Source organism: Cetorhinus maximus, chromosome 4 (assembly GCF_964194155.1).
Source record: "Cetorhinus maximus chromosome 4, sCetMax3.hap1.1, whole genome shotgun sequence".
Classification (NCBI taxonomy): domain Eukaryota; kingdom Metazoa; phylum Chordata; class Chondrichthyes; order Lamniformes; family Cetorhinidae; genus Cetorhinus; species Cetorhinus maximus.
The window spans coordinates 174,583,939-174,605,096 of NC_135882.1; the positions used below are offsets into that span (position 1 = coordinate 174,583,939).

The following is a 21,158-nucleotide window of genomic DNA, read 5'->3' on the forward strand; positions in this document are numbered from 1 at the left end:
AAAATCCATTCATGGCAAGGCGGTCCCCGGTTGCCCTTGTGGAAATGGTGGAGAGCCACCTTCAGCTCACCAGGTGATTTCAGGGGGCGTTTAAGAGCCGACCACATTGCTGTGGGTGGGTCTGGAGTCACGTGTAGGCCAGACAGGTAAGGACGGCAGATTTCCTTCCCTAAAGGGCATTAGTGACCCAGATGGGATTTTAAGTCAGTCCAGTAGCTACCTGCCCGAGTCAGGAGTGTGATGGAATACCCTCTACTTGCCTGGGTGAGTGCAGCTCCCACAACACTCAAGAAGCTCGGCGCTGTCAAGCAGCCCACTTGATTGGCACCACATCCACAAACATTCACTCCCTCCACCACTGACACACACATGGCACACACTGCTGCCACTACAAGATGCACTGCAGACACTCACCAAGCCTCCTTGGACAGCACCTCCCAGACCCATGACCACTGCCATCTAGAAGGACAAGGGTAGCAGGTAGATGGGAACACCACCACCTGGAAGTTCCCCTCCAAGCCACTCACCATCCCGACTTGGAAATATATCGCCCGTTCCTTCACTGTCGCTGGGTCAAAATCCTGGAACTCCCTCCCTAACAGCGCTGTGGGTGTACCTACACCACAGGGACTGCAGCGGTTCAAGAAGGCAGCTCACCGCCACCTTCTCAAGGGTGATTAGGGATGGGCAATAAATGCTGGCCCAGCCAGTAATCCACACCGTCAATGAATTAAAAAAAAACTGAGACTAACTTTCTAATCCTACATTCGTTTAATAAACTGAATTGAAAATCTCCCGGTGGTAGGATTTAAGCTAATGGCACCAATCATTCGCTGAGGCTTCTGGATTGCCAGCTCGGGAACATAACCACCCTACGTACCCCTTTGAACATCTGTGCCAACTTGAGGGACCTAATGCCTACTCCAATTCCTTAGATTGCTTGAAGTTCGTCTGTCTCCAGCTTCAGTACTGTGTGTATCTGGTGGGAGGAGGAGGCAATGCTTACAGCTTAGAGGGGAAAAAAAATCAATCCCTCCCAACGTGGTTGTGCTCCTGTAGTATTTAACTGGCTGCACGTCACCAATAGTTTGGTGGTCTGATCCGATTCTTTTTTGACCTATTCCTACAGTGGAGTGAATTGCAGTGGGCTCAGCGTCTTACTGGAGAGCTTACAGGTTTAACCGTGGCCTCCTCTCCCAGCCCTGACTGCAATTTGTTTTCAGATGAGACGTTATTGCCAGGATACCTGTCTGCCGCCTTGGGTGGACATTAAAGATCCCAGTGACTGCCGCCATTTCAAAGAGGAGCAGGGGGAGTTCCTGCCTCATATTCTGGCTGATAGATATTACTTTATTGAAAAAAAAACCTCATTGCTGATTTGGGAGCTTGCTGTGTTGGTGGCTGTGTTTCCCTACATCACCTACATACACTCGACAGAGGTATTCCAGATCCTGAGGGGTATGGACAGGGTAAATAGTGAGAAACTGTTCCCACTCAAGAGAACATCAAGAACGACAGGGCACTGATTTAAAAATAATTGGCAGAAGGAGTAAATGTGCTGCGAGGAAAAGCTTTTTCACCCAGAGGACGGTGGAGGTGGGTTTGAGGTATCAAGGTATTCCAAGGGGAATTGGCTGAAAAGAGAGAATGTGCAAAGTTGATTTCGGAGAGCCAGTGCAGACTCAATGGGCCGAATGGCCACCTCCTGTGGCACTGTGACATTACAACAGTGAGCGCACTTCAAAAGAAGAAAAGCACCCCATTGGCGGGGACGGTGCTTTGGGATGCCCTGAGGCCGTGAAAGGTGCTATAGAAATGCAAACCTGTGTCTCCCAGTTTCTCAGGAGCAGGCTGCATAACCAGGCGTTCTCCGGATTCTCCGGTTTGGTTCCAGCCTAGAATTGGGTATCTTTCAGCTTGACTCGCATTGAGAAATACAAAATGCATTTAGTTTTTTTTTAAAATCGTTTTTAAAAAATCTTTAGAGCACAAGTAGTAGGAGCTGGGGTAGCTGGGGCAAACAGGTAATAGGAGCTGGGGTAGCTGGGGCAAACAGGTAATAGGAGCTGGGGTAGCTGGGGCAAACAGGTAATAGGAGCTGGGGTAGCTGGGGCAAACAGGTAATAGGAGCTGGGGTAGCTGGGGCAAACAAGTAGTAGGAGCTGGGGTAGCTGGGGCAAACAGGTAATAGGAGCTGGGGTAGCTGGGGCAAACAGGTAATAGGAGCTGGGGTAGCTGGGGCAAACAAGTAGTAGGAGCTGGGGTAGGCCATGTTGCTCTTTGATCCTGCCCTGCCATCCACTAAGATCATGGATGGTCTTGTCTTCCTGCACTAACCCCATATTCCTTAACACCTTTTAGTGCTGAAAAACCTGTCGACCTCTGTCTTGAGCGTACTCAATGACTGAGCATCCACTGCTCTCTGGGGTAGAGAATTCCAGAGATTCACGGCCCCCCACCCCACCGAGTGAAGAAATCCCTCCCCGTCTCGTCCCGATTGGCAGGCACCTCCCTCTGATGCTGTGACCCCCCCCCCCGTTCTAGATTCTCCAGCCAAGGGGAAATGTTTTTTCAAATCTCTTTTTTGGAATTTTAAATGTTGTCGCTTCTCATTCTAACCTCCGGGGGATGAGAGGTCAGCTCTGAAATCAGAACCGCCGGCAGGGGTACTCCTGGGGTGTCGGGGCTTGGGGCTGCCTGAGCACTGGGTATGGACAGAGGCCAACTTTAGACCACCAGTCAGTTAAACTCTGAGCGACACAGCACGAGAGTCCGGAGGTGCAGAGAGTGGATCTGGCCACTTTTCCAAATGATTAATTTTGATTAATTTAATTATCATAGTCTTTCTTAAAATACACTGCTTCAGCGCCGAACAGATCTGGGCATTAAGCTAGGGTTAGTTAGTGTGTTGCAGCCCTATTCTTAGGTGCTACTTCACCAAACAAAGATGCCTTCTCAATAACACTAGTGACGTTCACGCAAAGAGTTTCTTTCATGGACCAGGCCTTTATTTAAAGTTATCTTGTTTAGTGGTAAATGTCCAATGGTGTATAAACTTTTTTGACTTCTAGTCTTAACTTTTCTGGGGTCTGAAGCTAGAGAACAGATGCTGGGAATCGAGCGTTATGGGGAAAAGGCAGGAAAGTGGAGTTGAGGGTTGTCAGATCAGCCGCGATCTCATTAAATGCGGAGCAGACCCGATGGGCCGAATGGTCTTATGGCCTAATAAGTTGATTGATTGGTTTGTTTTCCGTAAGGTGAATTTGGCATTGCACGCCTTGTTTTTTTGCGTCCGTCTCTCTTAGTCACTTTTAAAAGGCCTCAAAAGTGTTGTGAGCTGAGCGCAGAAACCCTCCCAATTCAAATGAGTTTATAATGAAGGTGTAAACTACCTTTGCACTTTGGAATTCAGATTCAGCTGCACGTTGCATGGGGCCCTTGTACTGTAGCACCTAACTGAGCTTTGTCACAGTTCCTGAACTTTAATAGTTAAGCCTGGGAGGCGAGGAAGTAAAACAACCTTTCGAATGAAAGGAGGCGAAAGAATTGCAGCATTTCAGCAAAGATTGTGAACGTGATATCGCGTTTTTAAGAACATTTTTATTCACCACCGGTAATTCGCAATCCTCCGCTTCTCCTCAGACCCACGCGCCAAATACTACCACCGAACCACGTGAGAGGCTAGACAGATTAGGTGACCACTCTCACTGATGCTGCTTTGTTAGCAGGGGGCATAGGGAGAGGCTCCTTTATTTGGCCTTTTATTGCCAGGCGATTGGAGCACAAGAGTAAAGACGTTTTGCTACAGTTGTATGGGGCTTTGGCGAGACCACATCTGGGATACTGTGTTCAGTCTTGGTCTCCGTGTTGAAGAGAGGATTGGAGGCGGTGCAGTGAAGATTCAGTAGGTTTGTCCCTAGGATGAGAGGGTTGCCCTATAATGAGAGGCTGAGTAAATTGGGCCAATATTATCCACGGTTTAGAAGGAGGAGTGGGGTGATCTCACGGAAACCTACAAGGTTCTGAGGAGGCTTGACAGGATAGACGCTGAGAGATTGTTTCCACAGGTCGGGGAATCTAGAACACCGGGGCGCAGTCTCAGGATAAGGAGCTGATCATTTAGGACTGCCAATAAGGAGAAATTACTTCACTCAAAGGGTTTTAAATTTTTGAATTCTCTCCACCAGAGGGTTATGGATGCTCCGTTGTTGAGTACACTTAAGGCTGGGACAGGCAGGTTTTGATCTCTCAAAGAATTAAAGGATATGTGAAGTGGGTGGGAAAATGGAGCTGAGACAGAAGATCAACCATGATTGTATTGAGTGGCAGAGCAGGCTCGATGGGCCATATGGTCTACTCTTGCTCCTATTTCTAATGTCCTTTCTCCATTGCTGTGCCCTCCACCATTACATGCCCATGACCGCTACCATCTAGAAGGACAAGGGCAGCAGAGAGATGGGAACACCACCGCCTGGAAGTTCCCCTCCAAGTCACTCACCATCCTGACTTGGAAATATGTCGGCCGTTCCTTCACTGTGGCTGGGTCAAAATCCTGGAATTCCCTCCCTAACAGCACTGTGGGTGTACCTACACCACATGGGCTGCAGCGGTTCAAGAAGGCAGCTCACCACCACCTTCTCAAGGGGCAACTAAGGATGGGCAATAAATTCTGACCCAGCCAACAACGTCCACATCCTGTAAATGAATTTTAAAAAAATTATAGGTGCCTCATCTCCACTTGCCTCCTACAACACACATTCTTTTCCCTTTCCCTCTTTCTCCAAACCCCATCTTTCCCTCAGCTAAGAGTGAAGCTAAGATAGACAGCTTGCCAGGCAGGGCTATTGTTTGTGTCCATTGTGCTGTGTCACCTGGCGCAGTTACCAGGAAAGAAAACGTTCAGGAGTGATGGTCAAAATTACCCAGTAATGCACACTCAGCCCCCCACCCACAAACAGTTCTTGCTGTTCCAAAGTAATGTGGGCGTATATCAGCATTCTCTCCTTCAATCTAATTTTAAAAAAAAGTTTGTGATTGTTTGACTAGTGTTTCCGATACCTCAGCTCACTGTGAAATGAAAGATGATGTTTCTTTGTGAATTATTAGCCAGCGTTGCACAGCCACACGCTGAGTTTCAACCTGAATGATGAGTTTAAAATAAATAGAACAGTGTACACCTGATGGAGCACAAGTACAGCAGCATTCAGTGAGAAGTGCCTTCACATGAAGCGTACACACCTGCAGTACACTGTCACTTGCTCTAGGTACATCCTCATTAACCAAGATTCAAACAATGCGAGGGCTGCTCTGTGAAGGCTCACTGTTATAGATAGGCAGTGGAGGGAACGTGCTGCATTCTGCTGGGCGGGCGGGGAGTTGAAAGGGGGGGTGTTTGGGTGGGGTGTGTGGTGTGGGGAGTTGAGGGGGGGGTGTGTGGTGTGGGGAGTTGAGGGGGGGGTGTGTGGTGTGGGGAGTTGAGGGGGGGGTGTGTGGTGTGGGGAGTTGAGGGGGGGGTGTGTGGTGTGGGGAGTTGAGGGGGTGTGTGGTGTGGGGAGTTGAGGGGGTGTGTGGTGTGGGGAGTTGAGGGGGGGGTGTGTGGTGTGGGGAGTTGAGGGGGGGGTGTGTGGTGTGGGGAGTTGAGGGGGGGGTGTGTGGTGTGGGGAGTTGAGGGGGGGGTGTGTGGTGTGGGGAGTTGAGGGGGGGGTGTGTGGTGTGGGGAGTTGAGGGGGGGGTGTGTGGTGTGGGGAGTTGAGGGGGGGGTGTGTGGTGTGGGGAGTTGAGGGGGGGGTGTGTGGTGTGGGGAGTTGAGGGGGGGTGTGTGGTGTGGGGAGTTGAGGGGGGGTGTGTGGTGTGGGGAGTTGAGGGGGGGTGTGTGGTGTGGGGAGTTGAGGTGGGGTGTGTGGTGAGGGGAGTTGAGGTGGGGTGTGTGGTGTGGGGAGTTGAGGGGGGTGTGTGTGGTGTGGTGGGGAGTTGAGGGGGGGGTGTGTGGTGTGGTGGGGAGTTGAGGGGGGGATGTGGGGAGTTGAGGGGGGGTGGTGTGTGGTGTGGTGTGGGGAGTTGAGGGGGGGTGTGCGGTGTGGGGAGTTGAGGGGGGTGGTGTGTAGTGTGTGGGGAGTTGAAGGGGGGGGTGTGTGGTGTGGTGTGGGGAGTTGAAGGGGGGGGTGTGTGGTGTGGTGTGGGGAGTTGAGGGGGGGTGTGTGGTGTGGGGAGTTGAGGGGGGGTGTGTGGTGTGGGGAGTTGAGGGGGGGTGTGTGGTGTGGGGAGTTGAGGGGGGGGTGTGTGGTGTGGGGAGTTGAGGGGGGGTGTGTGGTGTGGGGAGTTGAGGGGGGGGTGTGTGGTGTGGGGAGTTGAGGGGGGGGTGTGTGGTGTGGTGTGGGGAGTTGAGGGGGGGGTGTGTGGTGTGGTGTGGGGAGTTGAGGGGGGGGTGTGTGGTGTGGTGTGGGGAGTTGAGGGGGGGGTGTGTGGTGTGGTGGGGAGTTGAGGGGGGGGGTGTGTGGTGTGGTGGGGAGTTGAGGGGGGGGTGTGTGGTGTGGTGGGGAGTTGAGGGGGGGGTGTGTGGTGTGGTGGGGAGTTGAGGCGGGGTGTGGGGAGTTGAGGGGGGGGGTGTGTGGTGTGGTGGGGAGTTGAGGGGGGGTGTGGGGAGTTGAGGGAGGGGGGTGTGTGGTGTGGTGTGGGGAGTTGAGGGGGGGTGTGCGGTGTGGGGAGTTGAGGGGGGTGTGCGGTGTGGGGAGTTGAGGGGGGTGTGCGGTGTGGGGAGTTGAGGGGGGTGTGCGGTGTGGGGAGTTGAGGGGGGCGGTGTGTGGTGCGGTGTGGGGAGTTGAGGGGGGGGGGGGTGTGGTGTGGGGAGTTGAGGGGTGTGGTGTGGTGTGGGGAGTTGAGGGGGGGTGTGGTGTCGTGGGGAGTTGAGGGGGGGGTGTGTGGTGCGGTGTGGGGAGTTGAGGGGGGGGTGGTGTGGTGTGGGGAGTTGAGGGGGGGGGTGTGTGTGTGGTGTGGGGAGTTGAGGGGGGGGTGGTGTGGTGTGGGGAGTTGAGGGGGGGGGTGTGTGGTGCGGTGTGGGGAGTTGAGGGGGGGGTGTGTGGTGCGGTGTGGGGAGTTGAGGGGGGGGTGGTGTGGTGTGGGGAGTTGAGGGGGGGGGTGTGTGTGTGGTGTGGGGAGTTGAGGGGGGGGTGGTGTGGTGTGGGGAGTTGAGGGGGGGGTGTGTGTGTGGTGTGGGGAGTTGAGGGGGGTGGTGTGGTGTGGGGAGTTGAGGAGGGGGTGTGTGTGTGGTGTGGGGAGTTGAGGGGTGTGGGTGTGGTGGGGAGTTGAGGGGAGGAGGTGACCTTTCAACATGAGTGAGGGAGACATGATGAATAAGTGAGGAAAGATCCTGTTTTGTCCACTGAAAAATCTTTCACTGGCGCAAATGCCAGAGCCACTGGTAGAGAGATGGGTGAATTTTAGTTGCTTTGACTGTAACCCTGTTATGTACCAGAATGGAGTGTTTATGTCTGCTGCCCAGTTGTCAGTGTTACCCCCAAACCCTCGCGTTTGCCTAACTCTGCCTTGTTTTCCCAGTTACCATGAGCATTGCTTGGTACTGATGTGAAAATAGACGATGTATCTAGAAGCAGGCTGGTGAGGTTTGTCCCTCCGACTTTTGAGTAACAGTTCTCCCTTTCTCCTCTTCCTCCTGCAGTAGAAGAAAATGAGGCTGAAGACCTGCATCCGACTGTGGGCCAGGCGAGCGTTCAGAGTGGTACGTTTAAGTCTCTTAATCAGTGGCCGTTTATCATCGGAATTAGGTTTGGCGAGTTTTTGAGGGTGACCCGTGCTGGTAGTGAGACTGGTGGAAAATCTGCTCCTTTCATTAAATGGCAGACATCAGAGAGCGCTGACAGACAATTTATACGCTCACTCCCATAAGTTAAAAGCTCAGGCAATTTAAGAAATCACACGATGAAAATATCTTTGCCAGTGAGATATTTTTTTTTATCGGAGCAGAGTTCTTTGGATAATAAGCGGGAGGATCAGCAGCGAGTAATGACTGAAGGGAGGTCTGAGGCATTATTCCGTCTCATCTGTGTGTCTTTGTTTTTAAAAAATAAAAAATAGTGAAGGTGGCAATGAATTAACAAGAGTGGCATCTCCATCTGTCAGTGTGTCTGTACGTGCGCCTGTACCTGAGACTGAGAAGAGCTGTAATATCTCACCTACACCGACGAAATCTGCCGCTGTGTTAAACTGGGTCTAAAATTAACTTGTTACTGAGGTGGCAAGATGTTTAAACAGATATTTATCGAAACTGTTCTGTTGAAGGAGTCATCTGTGGAGGAGACCTTAGGCATTCAGGTTGTAGCTGTGGAAAGAGAAGGACCGGGGGTGGGGTTTTTTTTTTTAACAGGGTGGAAGGAGGCCATTCGATCCATCGCACCTGTGCCAGCCCTTTGAAAGAGCTATCCAATTAGTCCCGCTCCCCTATTCCGTCCCCAATAACTGATCAGACCACATTTAGAATATCGTGAGCAATTTTGGGCCCCGTATCTCAGGAAGGATGTGCTGGCCCTGGAGAGGGTCCAGAGGAGGTTCACGAGAACGATCCCAGGAATGAAAGGCTTAACATATGAGGAACGTTTGAGGACTCTGGGTCTATACTTGATGGAGTTTAGAAGGATGAGGGGGGATCTGATTGAAACTTACAGAATACTGAAAGGCCTGGATAGAGTGGACGTGGGGAAGATGTTTCCATTAGTAGGAGAGACTAGGACAGCCTCAGAGTAAAGGGAAGACCTTTTAGAACAGAGATGAGGAGAAACTTCTTTAGCCAGAGAGTGGTGAATCGATGGAATTCATTGCCACAGAAGGCTGTGGAGGCCAGGTCATTGAGTGTATTTAAGACGGAGATAGATAGGTTCTTGATTGGTAAGGGGATCAAAGGTTACAGGGAGAAGGTGGGAGAATGGGTTTGAGAAACTTATCAGCCATGATTGAATGGCGGAGCAGACTCGATGGGCTGAATGGCCTAATTTCTGCTCCTATGTCTTATGGTCTTATAACCTGCATTGTTTTTTATTGCTTTTCAAGCACTTATCCAACTCCCCTTTTTGAAGGATACTGTTGAAATTGCTTCTTCTACCCTTTCAACTTGCTGTGTTTATATATAAAAATAAATTCTCATCTCTCTTCACCCCCACCCCCCACCCCCCCCACCCCCCCCTTGGATTTTGTTTTACCAGTTATCTTAAATCTTTGTCCTTTACTTACTGACTCTCCCCTGCAGTGAACAAAAGTAAATAGGAAGAGCCTATCTTAAACCTTTCAAGATTCTGAGCAGACAGTTCCTACCCCTAGGTTGTGCCCACTGTGTGTGGGGATTGTCAGCTCAGTGATGTACCTCTACTTTTTATAGTTAGTGCCGGATCTCACCGGATTCTTTGTTGGGCTGTCAGGGAACTCCCCTCGCTCTTAAATTTCCCTCTGCGCTTTCTGACATCTCCGGGGCTGCTGCTGAGCAGCAGAGCAGTCGGTGGGTCCGCTCGATGAGACACCCTCCCTCGGGAAATACTGAACAACGAAGGAATCGGCCGCTCGATTGTTCAACAGAATTATGCAAAATGTGCCGCGCAGACACAGGCCATTCGGCCCAGCTGGTCCGTACTAGCATTTATTGCTCTACACACGAGCCTCCTCCACCCCTCGCTTCATCTCACCCTATCAGCTTACCCTTTTATACCTTTCTCCCTATTTTACTTATCCAGATTGTGCTTCAATGAATCCGTGCTATTGCCCCCACCAATCTGACAGCAAGTTTCACATTCTCACCACTCTCTCTAGGTTAAAGAGTGTGTGTAGGACACTGTAAGCTCCCAGCCACGTCCATTAAGACCATAAGACATAGGAGCAGAAATTAGGCCATTCGGCCCATCGTGTCTGCTCCGCCATTCAATCATGGCTGATAAGTTTCTCAACCCCATTCTCCCGCCTTCTCCCCGTAACCTTTGATCCCCTTACCAATCAAGAACCTATCTATCTCGGTCTTAAATACACTCAATGACCTGGCCTCCACAGCCTTCTGTGGCAATGAATTCCATAGATTCACCACTCTCTGGCTAAAGAAGTTTCTCCTCATCTCTGTTCTAAAAGATCTTCCCTTTACTCTGAGGCTGTGCCCTCAGGTCCTAGTCTCTCCTACTAATGGAAACATCTTCCCCCACATCCCACTCTATCCAGGCCTTTCAGTATTCTGTAAGTTTCAGTCAGATCCCCCCCCCCTCATCCTTCTAAACTCCATCGAGTGTAGACCCAGAGTCCTCAAACATTTGTCCTGTCGAACCACTGACCTTGCGGTCGCTTACATTCAGAGATTGACTCCCCTACGTCAAAAGGGGAAGACGGAGTTGACGGGGTAGTAGATAAAAACTATTTCCTCTGGCGAGGTGGGGGAGTCCAGACCAGAACCTTAAAATTCGAGCCAGGCCATTCAGGGGTGACGTCAGGTTAGCACCTCCTCCTACAGAGAGAGGGGAGTGGAAATCTGGAACACACACTCCTGCCAAAAAAAGCTGTTGAGTCTGGGTGGGGAGTCGATTGAAAATGTCCGAACTGAGATTGATTTTTGTTGGGTTAAGTGGATCGAGGGTGTTGGAACCAAGAGAAGTAAATGGAGTGGTCAGCCGTGGTTTAACTGAATGGTGGCTCGAGGGGCTGAATGGCCCCTCCCACCCCCCCTTCGTTCCTATGTTTCCAGTGGGCTGCACTGTTGAACCCAGTCACCTCTCTCCCCTCACGCACACATCGCCCGCCTGCCATTGGAAGTTGGGATTTACAACCTGGCATCACGAGGAGACTGAAGAGGGCCCTCCCCATGTCGGGGGGGTGGGGGGGTGGGGGGATGTCTGCAGGCCCGGCCTTTAGACGTGGCCGCTTTAACGATGAAAACAAAGCGTCGTTGGTGCCAAATTGGAAAGAGGAAAAACAAGAAATAATAATATCTATATAAAAAGTTTAATAAAAAAAAAATTCCAGTACAGGAAAAGGAGAAAACTATTCCAACAGGCTTCCTGTTTGAAAAGGGGGTGGGGGGGGCGGTCTGCTGCTACTGCTGGTACTAGTAACTTTGCTCCTCTTAATTCCCAACCACGACGGTGTTGTTTATGTGGCCTGGTCAGCTGCCAGAGCGAGAAAAAAAAAGGAAGATCGCTGCAGCCCCCAACCCGCCCACTGTGTTGGGATGGACACTCAACTTTTGTTGGGAGTTCCCGAAGGATTCCTGCCTACGCACGGATTTCTTTTGTACACAGTCCATCGCAGCCCTCGTGTTTACCAGCCAAGTTGTAAATGGGAACAGAACCACAGGCGAGCTCAGCGATCACAAAACAATAAAGAGTTGCAGAAACGAATCACAGTGTGGCCTCCTCCTGTGCTGTAAGCCATTTGGCCCATCGTGTCCGTGCTGGCTCTCTGCAACTTGCCTGGTTCCCGTTTCCCCCACCCCTGCCCTTTTTTTCCCTGGAGCCCTGCAAACTCTTTGTCTTCTGACAATTGTCCAGATTCCTTCCGGAAACCTCTATCGACTGCCTCCAGACCCCTCGTGATTTTGAACCCCCTTGACCAAATCTCCTCTCGGTCTTACCGTAGAACCATAGAAAAGTTACGGTGCAGAAGAAGGCCCTTCAGCCCATCACGTCTGCCCCCAGGTCGTTCCTTCCTTCCTCTTCTCCAAGGATAATTAGTCCCAGCTCCTGCCCATCTATCCATGTAGCTAGAATCCCTCATCCCTTCATCCACCATTCTTGTGAAAACATTTTTTAAGAGTGCTCGAACCATGTGCATTTCTAAACAAGGAAAATCACAATCTTTACTAATCGAGGACTGGGGGAAAATAGGAGGAAAATGAAACCCTCGATAGTAAAGATTGTGTTTCTCCTTGTTTAAAAATGCACATGGTTCGAGCACTGTTAATGTTTTCACAAGAATGGTGGATGAAGGGATGAGGGGTTGTGTGGTGGAGGCGAAGGTACGTTTTGGTTCAGAGGTGCCAGCGACTAGTACTGATGAACTGACCATCCTCTGGCCGTGTCTCTTTGACAATGGATTTTGCTTGGCCACAGTGATGTCCTTGTGAGTAGGCTGGACAGGCCTGGCTGATTTGCTGTCACCACCTCCCTCACTCCTCTTGCCCAGTGGGGCATAGGATTATTTTAATCCCCCTTGCAGCTAACTTGGCACAAACGTAGGGTCAAACCTGGGTCCATCCTCCCCCCCCCCCCCCCCACCCCTAAGACAGAATTACGTAATAGTTACACAGCAGGAGCAGGTCACTCGGCCCATTTGGACCATGCTAGTGTTTATTCTCCGCACGAGCCTCCTCCCAGCCTGCTTCGTCACACCCTATCAACACATCCTTCAGTTCCTTTCTCCCTTGTGTGTTCATCCAGCTTCCCCCTTAAATATATCTATACTATTCACCTCAATCGCTCCCTGTGGTAGTGAGTTCCGCATTCTCATCACTCTCTCTGGGTAAAGGAGTTGCTTCTGAATTCCCGATTGGATTTATTAGTGACTGTCTTACATCGATGGCCCCTAGTTCTGGTTTTACTCACAAGTGTAAACATCTCTACGTCTCACCTAACAAATCCTTTCATCATTTTAAAGATCTACCAGGTAACCCCCTTGGCCTTTTCTAGAGAAAAGAAATCCGGCCTTTTCAATCTCTTCGGTACATTTTCTGATGGTGGGGAAGGTTGGGACTGATTTTTTTTCCCCCTTACGTTATCCAGGTTAGGCTCCCATGTTGTTTCTCCCCAAACCCTAAATATTCTGCATCAAACAACTGTGAAACCAACCCGGTCAGGTGGAGAGAATTTGCATCAAGTGAGTGGTGAAAGAACCATTTTGCACTCACTCGTTGAAAGCTGACTCTGTTTAAGTGCTACAACAGCATCTGGCAATGCCAATGCTTGGAGGCTCATTTATCAGCCTTGGGAGAATTTTCGAAAGCTGCATCAGTGTGAAGGGAAATACCTCAATCTTGGCCTGTCATAGAAAAATCAGCACCACAGTCGGGCCCACCAAAAATGGATAACAATCGGTTTATTATATAAAACAGTTATTTGTAATTTGCAAGCACTTACAAAGTACAGACTTTATTTTTGACAGTTATGACCCCCTCCATTCTGGTTTGGTCCTTGTAAATCATCTTTGCACTTTCTCTAGTGTCTCCATATTTTTTTTATGTGATCTGGAGACTGAAACTGTGAACAGTACTCTTGAGTTTGGCATAACTAAGTTTCTGTGCAAGCTTTATGTAACTTCACTGCTTTTTGAAATTGTGTTCTTTTTTTCAAATGGAGCTCCCTGGGTTTATCGGTCTAGTTCGTTTCCAGTTCAAATTGTGGGGGCACTGGATTTTCCAATCCTCCTTAGATTCAGGGTTGGTGCCAGAGCACTGGGAGAATTGCGAATGTCATACCCTTGTTCAGAGAGAAAAAAAAGGGGTCAAGATAAACCCAGTAACTACAGGCCAGTCAGTTTAACCTCAATGGTGGGCAAGATTTTAGAAATTTCAACCAGTCACTTAAAATTAGCAGTCACTTAACACGAGATTCATTTAAGGAAAACCTGTGTGGACCCGTTAGAAGTAAGGTGTGTTTAACTAACTTGAGTTTTTTTTTAAAATGAGGTAACAGAGAGTTGATGAAGGTAATGCGGTTGATGTGGTGTACATGGACTTCCAAAAGACATTTGATAAAGGGCCAACAAATAAACTTGCCAGGGAAGTTGAAGCTGATGGAATGAAACTTTCAGTGACAGCATGGATGTGAAATTGGCTGAAAGACAGGACACAGAGCAGTGGCGAACGGTTAGTTTTCAGACAGGATGAAGGTATATGGTGGGGGCTCTCCAGGGGCTCAGTATTAGGACCACTGCTTTTCTTGATCTATATTAACGATCTAGACTTGGGCGTACGGCGTACATTTTCAAAACTGTGAAGTATTGTGAACTGAGAGGAGGATAGTGTAGAAATTCACAAGGCCAGACACAGACTGGTGGATTGGACAGACATGAGGCAGATGAAGTTCAGTGTGGAGAAGCGCGAGGTGATTTGTTTTGGTGGGATGAATGGCCTCTTTCTGTGCTGTCACGCTTTTATGATTCTGTATGATTGCTCAGCTCGAGTATCCAGTGTAAGATGTTGAAGTCAGCTAAGCTTTTTGGTTGGCAGGTTGTGTTTGGTCTCGTGGTTTATGTTGGGGCTGTTGCACACACAGGTAGCCGTTTTAGATCGGGCATTATCGATTTTTAAAAAATTTCTCGTCTTGTGTTTTCAAATCACTCCGTGGCCTCGCCCCTCCCTATCTCTAATCTCTCCTCCAGCCCCACAACCCTCCCAGATCTCTGCACTCCCCTAATTCTGGCCTTGTGAACATCCCCAATTATAATGGCTTCATCACTGGCGGCCATGCCTTCAACTGGCCCCCAAGTTCTGGAATTTCCCCCCACTCGACCCCCCCCAGACCTCGCCACCTATCTCTCCCCCTCACCTTGAAGTCAGTCCTTAAAGCCTCCCACCTTGGCGAAGCATTTTTTTGGTCACCCGTGCTAATATTATGTGGGCTCATTGTCAAATTTAGCTTGATAAACAGCACAATTTTTCCACATTTAAGGAGCTGGATAACACCAGCTGGTATTGTCCCTCAGCAGTTTTGAGTATAGGTGTGCCTTGCATCCTGGGATAAGCCCGGCGTTAAAATCCACCTTTATCCAAGCGACATAGTCGAGTTCACTGTTGTCGCTGTGCCAATACTGGGCGATTCCAGTATTCCTGTTTAAAAATGGAACTGTGGTTGAGCTGATTAAAAACATTGCTAACCTTCCAGGTATTTTTGTGTTAAAGTTTTGGATTTCTGTGTTACGGTACTGAATGTGAAATATGGGAACTTTGTAATGGTTGGAATCCAGCAAGTCAGATGTTATCACCATCAAGTCCAGTCAATGGGCTGTGGTTGGATGTTCAAACCTAAAGCATTAGCCAAATATATTATTGTTAATAATAATAAAAAAAAATGTCAATGGAGGATCCCAGGCTGCACTCTCAGCCTGAGACAGAGGAAGATTAAGGGCTGTGAATGAAGCCTTGACTTTGACCCATTGATTTTGCTATGGTTTGAATAACCGGACTAACAACGCAGACATGGAGAAGTGCAAATGCCAGAATAATAACGCGAGATGTTGGAAAACCACACGTAGAAAATTGCCCCCCCACCCGAAAAGGAATGAAAATGTAATATTCGAATTCGACCTGCCCAGTTTTGGCCCTTAGTCACTGATTTTCACGTTCCCAGATATTTCACTCTTTCTCTTCAAGTTGAGTCAAGGGATTATTGGGGTAAATTTGGGCTGGACTCAGGAGATGAAAAGGTTTTCATTCCTCTAGCGCCTTTTTACACCCTGAGGACATCCCAAAGTGCTTCACAGCCAAAGAAGCACTGTGGGAATGTAGAAAATGTTGCTGCCAATTTGCGCACAATAAAGTCCCATAAACAGCCAGGCCAAAGTGACCAGATCATTGCTCATTTTAGTGATGGTTGATTGAGGGATAAATATTGGCCAGAGCGCTGTTGATAACTTGCCCTGCTCTTCTTATTGCCATGGGGTCTTTAATACCCACCTAAGAGGGAAGATTGTTAACGTTCTATCCCAAAGACAGCACTTCCAACAGTGCAGCACTCCCCCAGTGAGAGTGCTGGCCATGGTGCCATAGCTGACATTGTTGAATGAGATTCTGTGTGGTTCCATCATGCTTTTTGATAGGACATTCAGTGTGTTTACAATCTTCTTAAATAAAAACCTTTGTGCTCCTTCCCTCTCTTTTCTCTCTCCCTCCCCTCTCTCTCTCTATCTCTCTCATCATCTTCCCTTCTCTCTCCCTTGCCTCCTTGCTCCCCCTCCCTCACCTCCTTCACCCTCCATCTGTCTCTCTTGCTACCTTCTCTCTCTCGCCTCCCTCCCCCTCTCTCGCCGCCTTCTCTCTTTCTCTCTCTTGCCGCCTTCTCTCTTTCTCTCTCTCTCTCTCAGTGCAGAAGAGGCCCTTTGGCCCATCAAGTCTGCGCCAACACGTGAGAAACACCTGACCTACCTACCTAATCCCATTTACCAGCACTTGGCCCATAGCCTTGAATGTTATGATGTGCCAAGTGCTCATCCAGGTAGTTTTTAAAGGATGTGAGGCAACCTGCCTCCACCACCCTCCCAGGCAGTGCATTCCAGACCATCACCACCCTCTGGGTAAAAAAGTTTTTCCTCACATCCCCCCCTAAACCCCCTGCCCCTCACTTTGAACTTATGTCCCCTCGTGACTGACCCTTCAACTAAAGGGAACAGCTGCTCCCTATCCACCCTGTCCATGCCCCTCATAATCTTGTACACCTCGATCAGGTCGCCCCTCAGTCTTCCCTGCTCCAACGAAAACTACCCAAGTCTATCCAACCTCTCTTCATAACTTAAATGTTTCATCCCAGGCAACATCCTGGTGAATCTCCTCTGCACCCCCTCCAATGCAATCACATCCTTCCTATAATGTGGCGACCAGAACTGCACACAGTACTCCAGCTGTGGCCTCACCAAGGTTCTATACAACTCCAACGTGAGCTCCCTACTTTTGTAATCTATGCCTCAATTGATAAAGGCAAGTGTCCCATATGCCTTTTTCACCACCCCATTAACATACCCCTCCGCCTTCAGAGATTTATGGACACACACACCAAGGTCCCTTTGTTCTTCAGAACTTCCTAGTGTCATGCCGTTCATTGAATACTTCCTTGTCAAATTACTCCTTCCAAAGTGTATCACCTCACACTTTTCAGGGTTAAATTCCAAATGCCACTTATCTGCCCATTTGACCATCCCGTCTATATCTTCCTGTAGCCCAAAACACTCAACCTCACTGTTAACCACCCGGCCAATCTTTGTGTCATCCGCAAACTTACTAATCCTACCCCACCACATAGTCATCTATGTCATTTATATAAATGACGAATAATAGGGGACCCAGCACAGATCCCTGTGGTACACCACTGGACACTGGCTTCCAGTCACTAAAGCATCCTTCTGTCATAACCCTCTGTCTCCTACAACTAAGCCAATTTTGAATCCACCTTATCAAATTACCCTGTAGCCCATGTGAATTTGCCTTCTTTATAAGTCTCCCATGTGGGACCTTGTCAAAGGCTTTGCTGAAATCCATATAAACTACATCAACTGCACTACCCTCATCTACACATCTGGGCACCTCCTCAAAAAATTCAATCAAATTTGTTAGGCATGACCTCCCTCTGACAAAGCCATGCTGACTATCCCTGATCAAACCTTGCCTCTCCAAGTGGAGATAGATTCTCTCCTTCAGAATTTTCTCCAATAGTTTCCCTACCACTGACGTGAGACTCACTGGTCTGTAGTTCCCTGGCTTATCTCTACAACCCTTCTTAAATAGCGGAACCACATTAGCTGTTCTCCAGTCCTCTGGCACCTCCCCCGTGGCCAGAGAGGAATTAAAAATTTGGGTCAGAGCCCCTGCGATCTCCCCCCTTGCCTCCCTCAGCAGTCTGGGACACAAATCATCCAGACCTGGGGATTTGTCCACTTTTAAGCCTGCCAACACCTCCAGTACCTTGTCACTCCCTATATCAATTTGCTCAAGAACCTCGCAGTCTCTCTCCCCGAGTTCTATACCTTCATCCTCATTCTCTTGGGTGAAGATGGATGTGAAGTATTCATTCAACACACTATCAATGTCCTCTGGCTCAATTCATAGATTTCCCCCTTGGTCCCTAATGGGCCCTACTCTTTCCCTGGTTATCCTCTTCCCATTGATATACTTATAGAATATCTTGGGATTTTCCCTACTTTTACCAGCCAGAGCGTTCTCATATCCCCTCTTTGCTCTGCTAATTGCTTTCTTAAGCTCCACCCTGCACTTTCTGTACTCCACTAATGCCTCCGCTGATTTGCTCCCCTTGTACCTGCTAAAAGCCTCTCTTTTCCTTCTCATTGTAACCTCAATATCTCTGGTCATCCATGGTTCTCTGGGCTTGTTACTCCTTCCTATCACCCTGGAGGGAACATGTTGAGCCTGAACCCTCCCCATTTCCTTTTTGAACACCCCCCACTGTTCCTCTGTAGATTTCCCCACAAGTAGCTGTTCCCAGTCTACCTTGGCCAGATCCTGCCTTATTTTACCAAAATCCACTCCCCCCCCCCGCCCCCCCAATCCAAAACATTTTTTGCAACTTGTCTGTTTCTTTGTCCACAACAAACTTAAACTGTACCATGTTGTGGTCGCTATCACTGACGCCACCTTCTCTACCTCTCCCTCTCTCTCTCGCTCTCTCTCTGTCACCCGCCTTCTCCCACTCTCTCCCTCTCTCTCTCGCACTCTCTCGCTCTCTCGCACTCTCTCTGTCACCTGCCTTCTCCCACTTTCTCCCTCTCTCTCACCCGCCCAGCTTCTCTCTCTCTCTCTTTCTCTCGCCCGCCTTCTCTCTCTCTCTCTTTCTCTCGCCCACCTCTCTCTCTCTCTCTTTTTCTCGCCCGCCTTCTCTCTCTCTCTTTCTCTCACCCGCCTTCTCTCTCTCTCTCTCTCTCTCTTTCTCTCGCCCGCCTTCTCTCTCTCTCTTTCTCTCGCCCGCCTTCTCTCTCTCTCTTTCTCTCGCCCGCCTTCTCTCTCTCTCTTTCTCTCGCCCGCCTTCTCTCTCTCTCTTTCTCTCGCCCGCCTTCTCTCTCTCTCTCTTTCTCTCGCCCGCCTTCTCTCTCTCTCTTTCTCTCGCCCGCCTTCTCTCTCTCTCTTTCTCTCGCCCGCCTTCTCTCTCTCTCTTTCTCTCGCCCGCCTTCTCTCTCTCTCTTTCTCTCGCCCGCCTTCTCTCTCTCTCTTTCTCTCGCCGCCTTCTCTCTCTCTCTTTCTCTCTCTCTCTTTCTCTCTCTCTCTTTCTCTCTCTCTCTTTCTCTCTCTCTCTTTCTCTCTCTCTCTTTTCTCTCTCTCTCTTTCTCTCTCTCTCTTTCTCTCTCTCTCTTTCTCTCTCTCTTTCTCTCTCTCTCTTTCTCTCTCTCTCTTTCTCTCTCTCTCTTTCTCTCTCTCTCTTTCTCTCTCTCTCTTTCTCTCTCTCTCTTTCTCTCTCTCTCTTTCTCTCTCTCTCTTTCTCTCTCTCTTGCCCGCCTTCTCTCTCTCTCTCTCTCTTTCTCTTGCCCGCCTTCTCTCTCTCTCTCTCTCTCTCTCTCTTTCTCTTGCCCGCCTTCTCTCTCTCTCTCTCTCTCTCTCTCTCTTTCTCTTGCCCGCCTCTCTCTCTCTCTCTCTCTTTCTCTTGCCCGCCTTCTCTCTCTCTCTCTCTCTCTTGCTCACCCGCCTTCTCTCTCTCGCCACCCCCCCGGTCTTCTCTCCGTGGGGAGAGACTTGGCGACTTGTTCTAGCAGTGAATCTGCCAGGCCCATGATGGAAAAGCCTCCTTCTCCGCTATGACCATTCTCGTCACTTGCACTTCGTTGCTTCTGGGATAGCAGAGGGCCAATGGGCCTGTGTGCATACCAAACAATATAAATATTCATTACATTTCTCAATTATATCATCAACTGTGTCTGGACGGGCTGCCCTTCCTGTATCAATCATCACTCAATGCCATGGGATGAAATGCTGCAGCTGTTTACTGCCTTGTCAGTTTGAGAGTGGGCTCGAGGGGTGATGGATTTTAACTTGTGGCTTGTCCTTCAGCTGTCCAGACTATCCTCTGGGTAGCCCAGTGGTGCATTCCACAAGTGAGATTTCTTTCAAACTGGGATGCAGTTGATGCCAGAATATGATTCATATTGATAGTGTACGGACACATCTGTACACCAACATCCTACTGGGTGCCCAGGAAATGCTGCAGCAACAATTCAGATAGGCTGGTTCCCCCTTTTCAAAACCTTTTTAATCGAAAATAATACTTGGTGATATAAGAAAAGACATTGGCCAGCCTTTAAAAATCAGTTCCTCCGTTGTTAAATGTGATTTTACAGTCATTATCTCAATGCAGAAAGGTGCATGGTTATTGGGGGCTAATTAGCCAGCGTAAAGCCCATTTCAAAATGTTCGAGGGGTCTGGACAGAATAGCTAGAGGGAAGTTGTTCCCGTTGGTGAAAGGGTCAGGAGCCAGAGGTCACCACTTTTAAGGTCATTGGTCAAAGAACCAGAGGCGGCATGAGGAATATCTTTACCGCAGCGAGTGGTCCAGGATCTGTAATGCGCTGTCTGAGGCTGTGGTGGAAGCAGATTCAATCCTGGATTTCAAGAGGGAAATGGATAAGCGCCTGGAAAGGGGGGGAAAAATGCACAGCTACAGGGAAAAGGCGGGGGAGTTGGGCCTAGCTAAATTGGTCTTTTCGAGAGATGGCACAGGCTCAGTGGGATGAATGGCCTCTTTCTGTGCTGTACCCATTATTATTGGAAAATGCCACTGCTTTTGCATTCACTTGAGGTGCCATTAGCAATATAGCATTTACTACAGCATGACGTTTTTGATTTGGCCTTTGGGTGTGGATGTCTCTGGCTGGGCCAGCATTTGTTTCTCATCCCTAATTGCCCCTAGAGAAGGTGGTGATGAGCTGCCTTCTTGAACCGCTGCAGTCCATGTGGTGTAGGTACACCCACAGTGCTGTTAGGGAGGGAGTTCCAGGATTTTGACCCAGCGACAGTGAAGGAACGGTGATATATTTCCAAGTCAGGATGGTGAGTGACTTGGAGGGGAACTTCCAGGTGGTGGTGTTCCCATGTTTCTGCTGCCCTTGTCCTTCTAGATGTTAGTGGTCATGGGTTTGGAAGGTGCTGTCTAAGGAGCCCTGGTGAGCTGCTGTTTCTGGCTAAATGGCAGAATTCTTGCCTTTTGAATCAAGCCACAATGATATATATTTATAATCAGAAGGTTGTGGGATTGTTGCTTTCCAGCAGAGGTCTGATGTGCAGAATGGCCTCGTTTTGCGTTGCACTGGCCTGTGGTTCTATTCTTGAGAGATTGACATGCATAAAATTACGACTTAAATGGGGCTTAAAGTGGGAACTTTATTTGGCAGTGGCCTAATGTAACATCACTCGCTTGGCAACCCAGTCCTTGTAGATGGCAGCTGCTCAACATGAGGAAAGATTAAGTGCCCTACC

The 21,158-nt window shown here is 49.2% G+C and overlaps 1 protein-coding gene across 4 annotated transcripts in view; it reads left to right on the forward strand.

Moving 5' to 3' along the window:
• Positions 1 to 21,158, forward strand: part of znf521 (zinc finger protein 521) — a 530,556-nt gene that overhangs the window by 8,103 nt on the left and 501,295 nt on the right. For all 4 annotated transcript variants that reach the window (XM_078541146.1, XM_078541148.1, XM_078541147.1 and 1 more), the window contains exon 2: positions 7,676 to 7,735. In XM_078541146.1, coding sequence (XP_078397272.1) covers positions 7,676 to 7,735 — 60 coding nt within the window. The remainder of the gene's footprint in view (positions 1 to 7,675; positions 7,736 to 21,158) is intronic.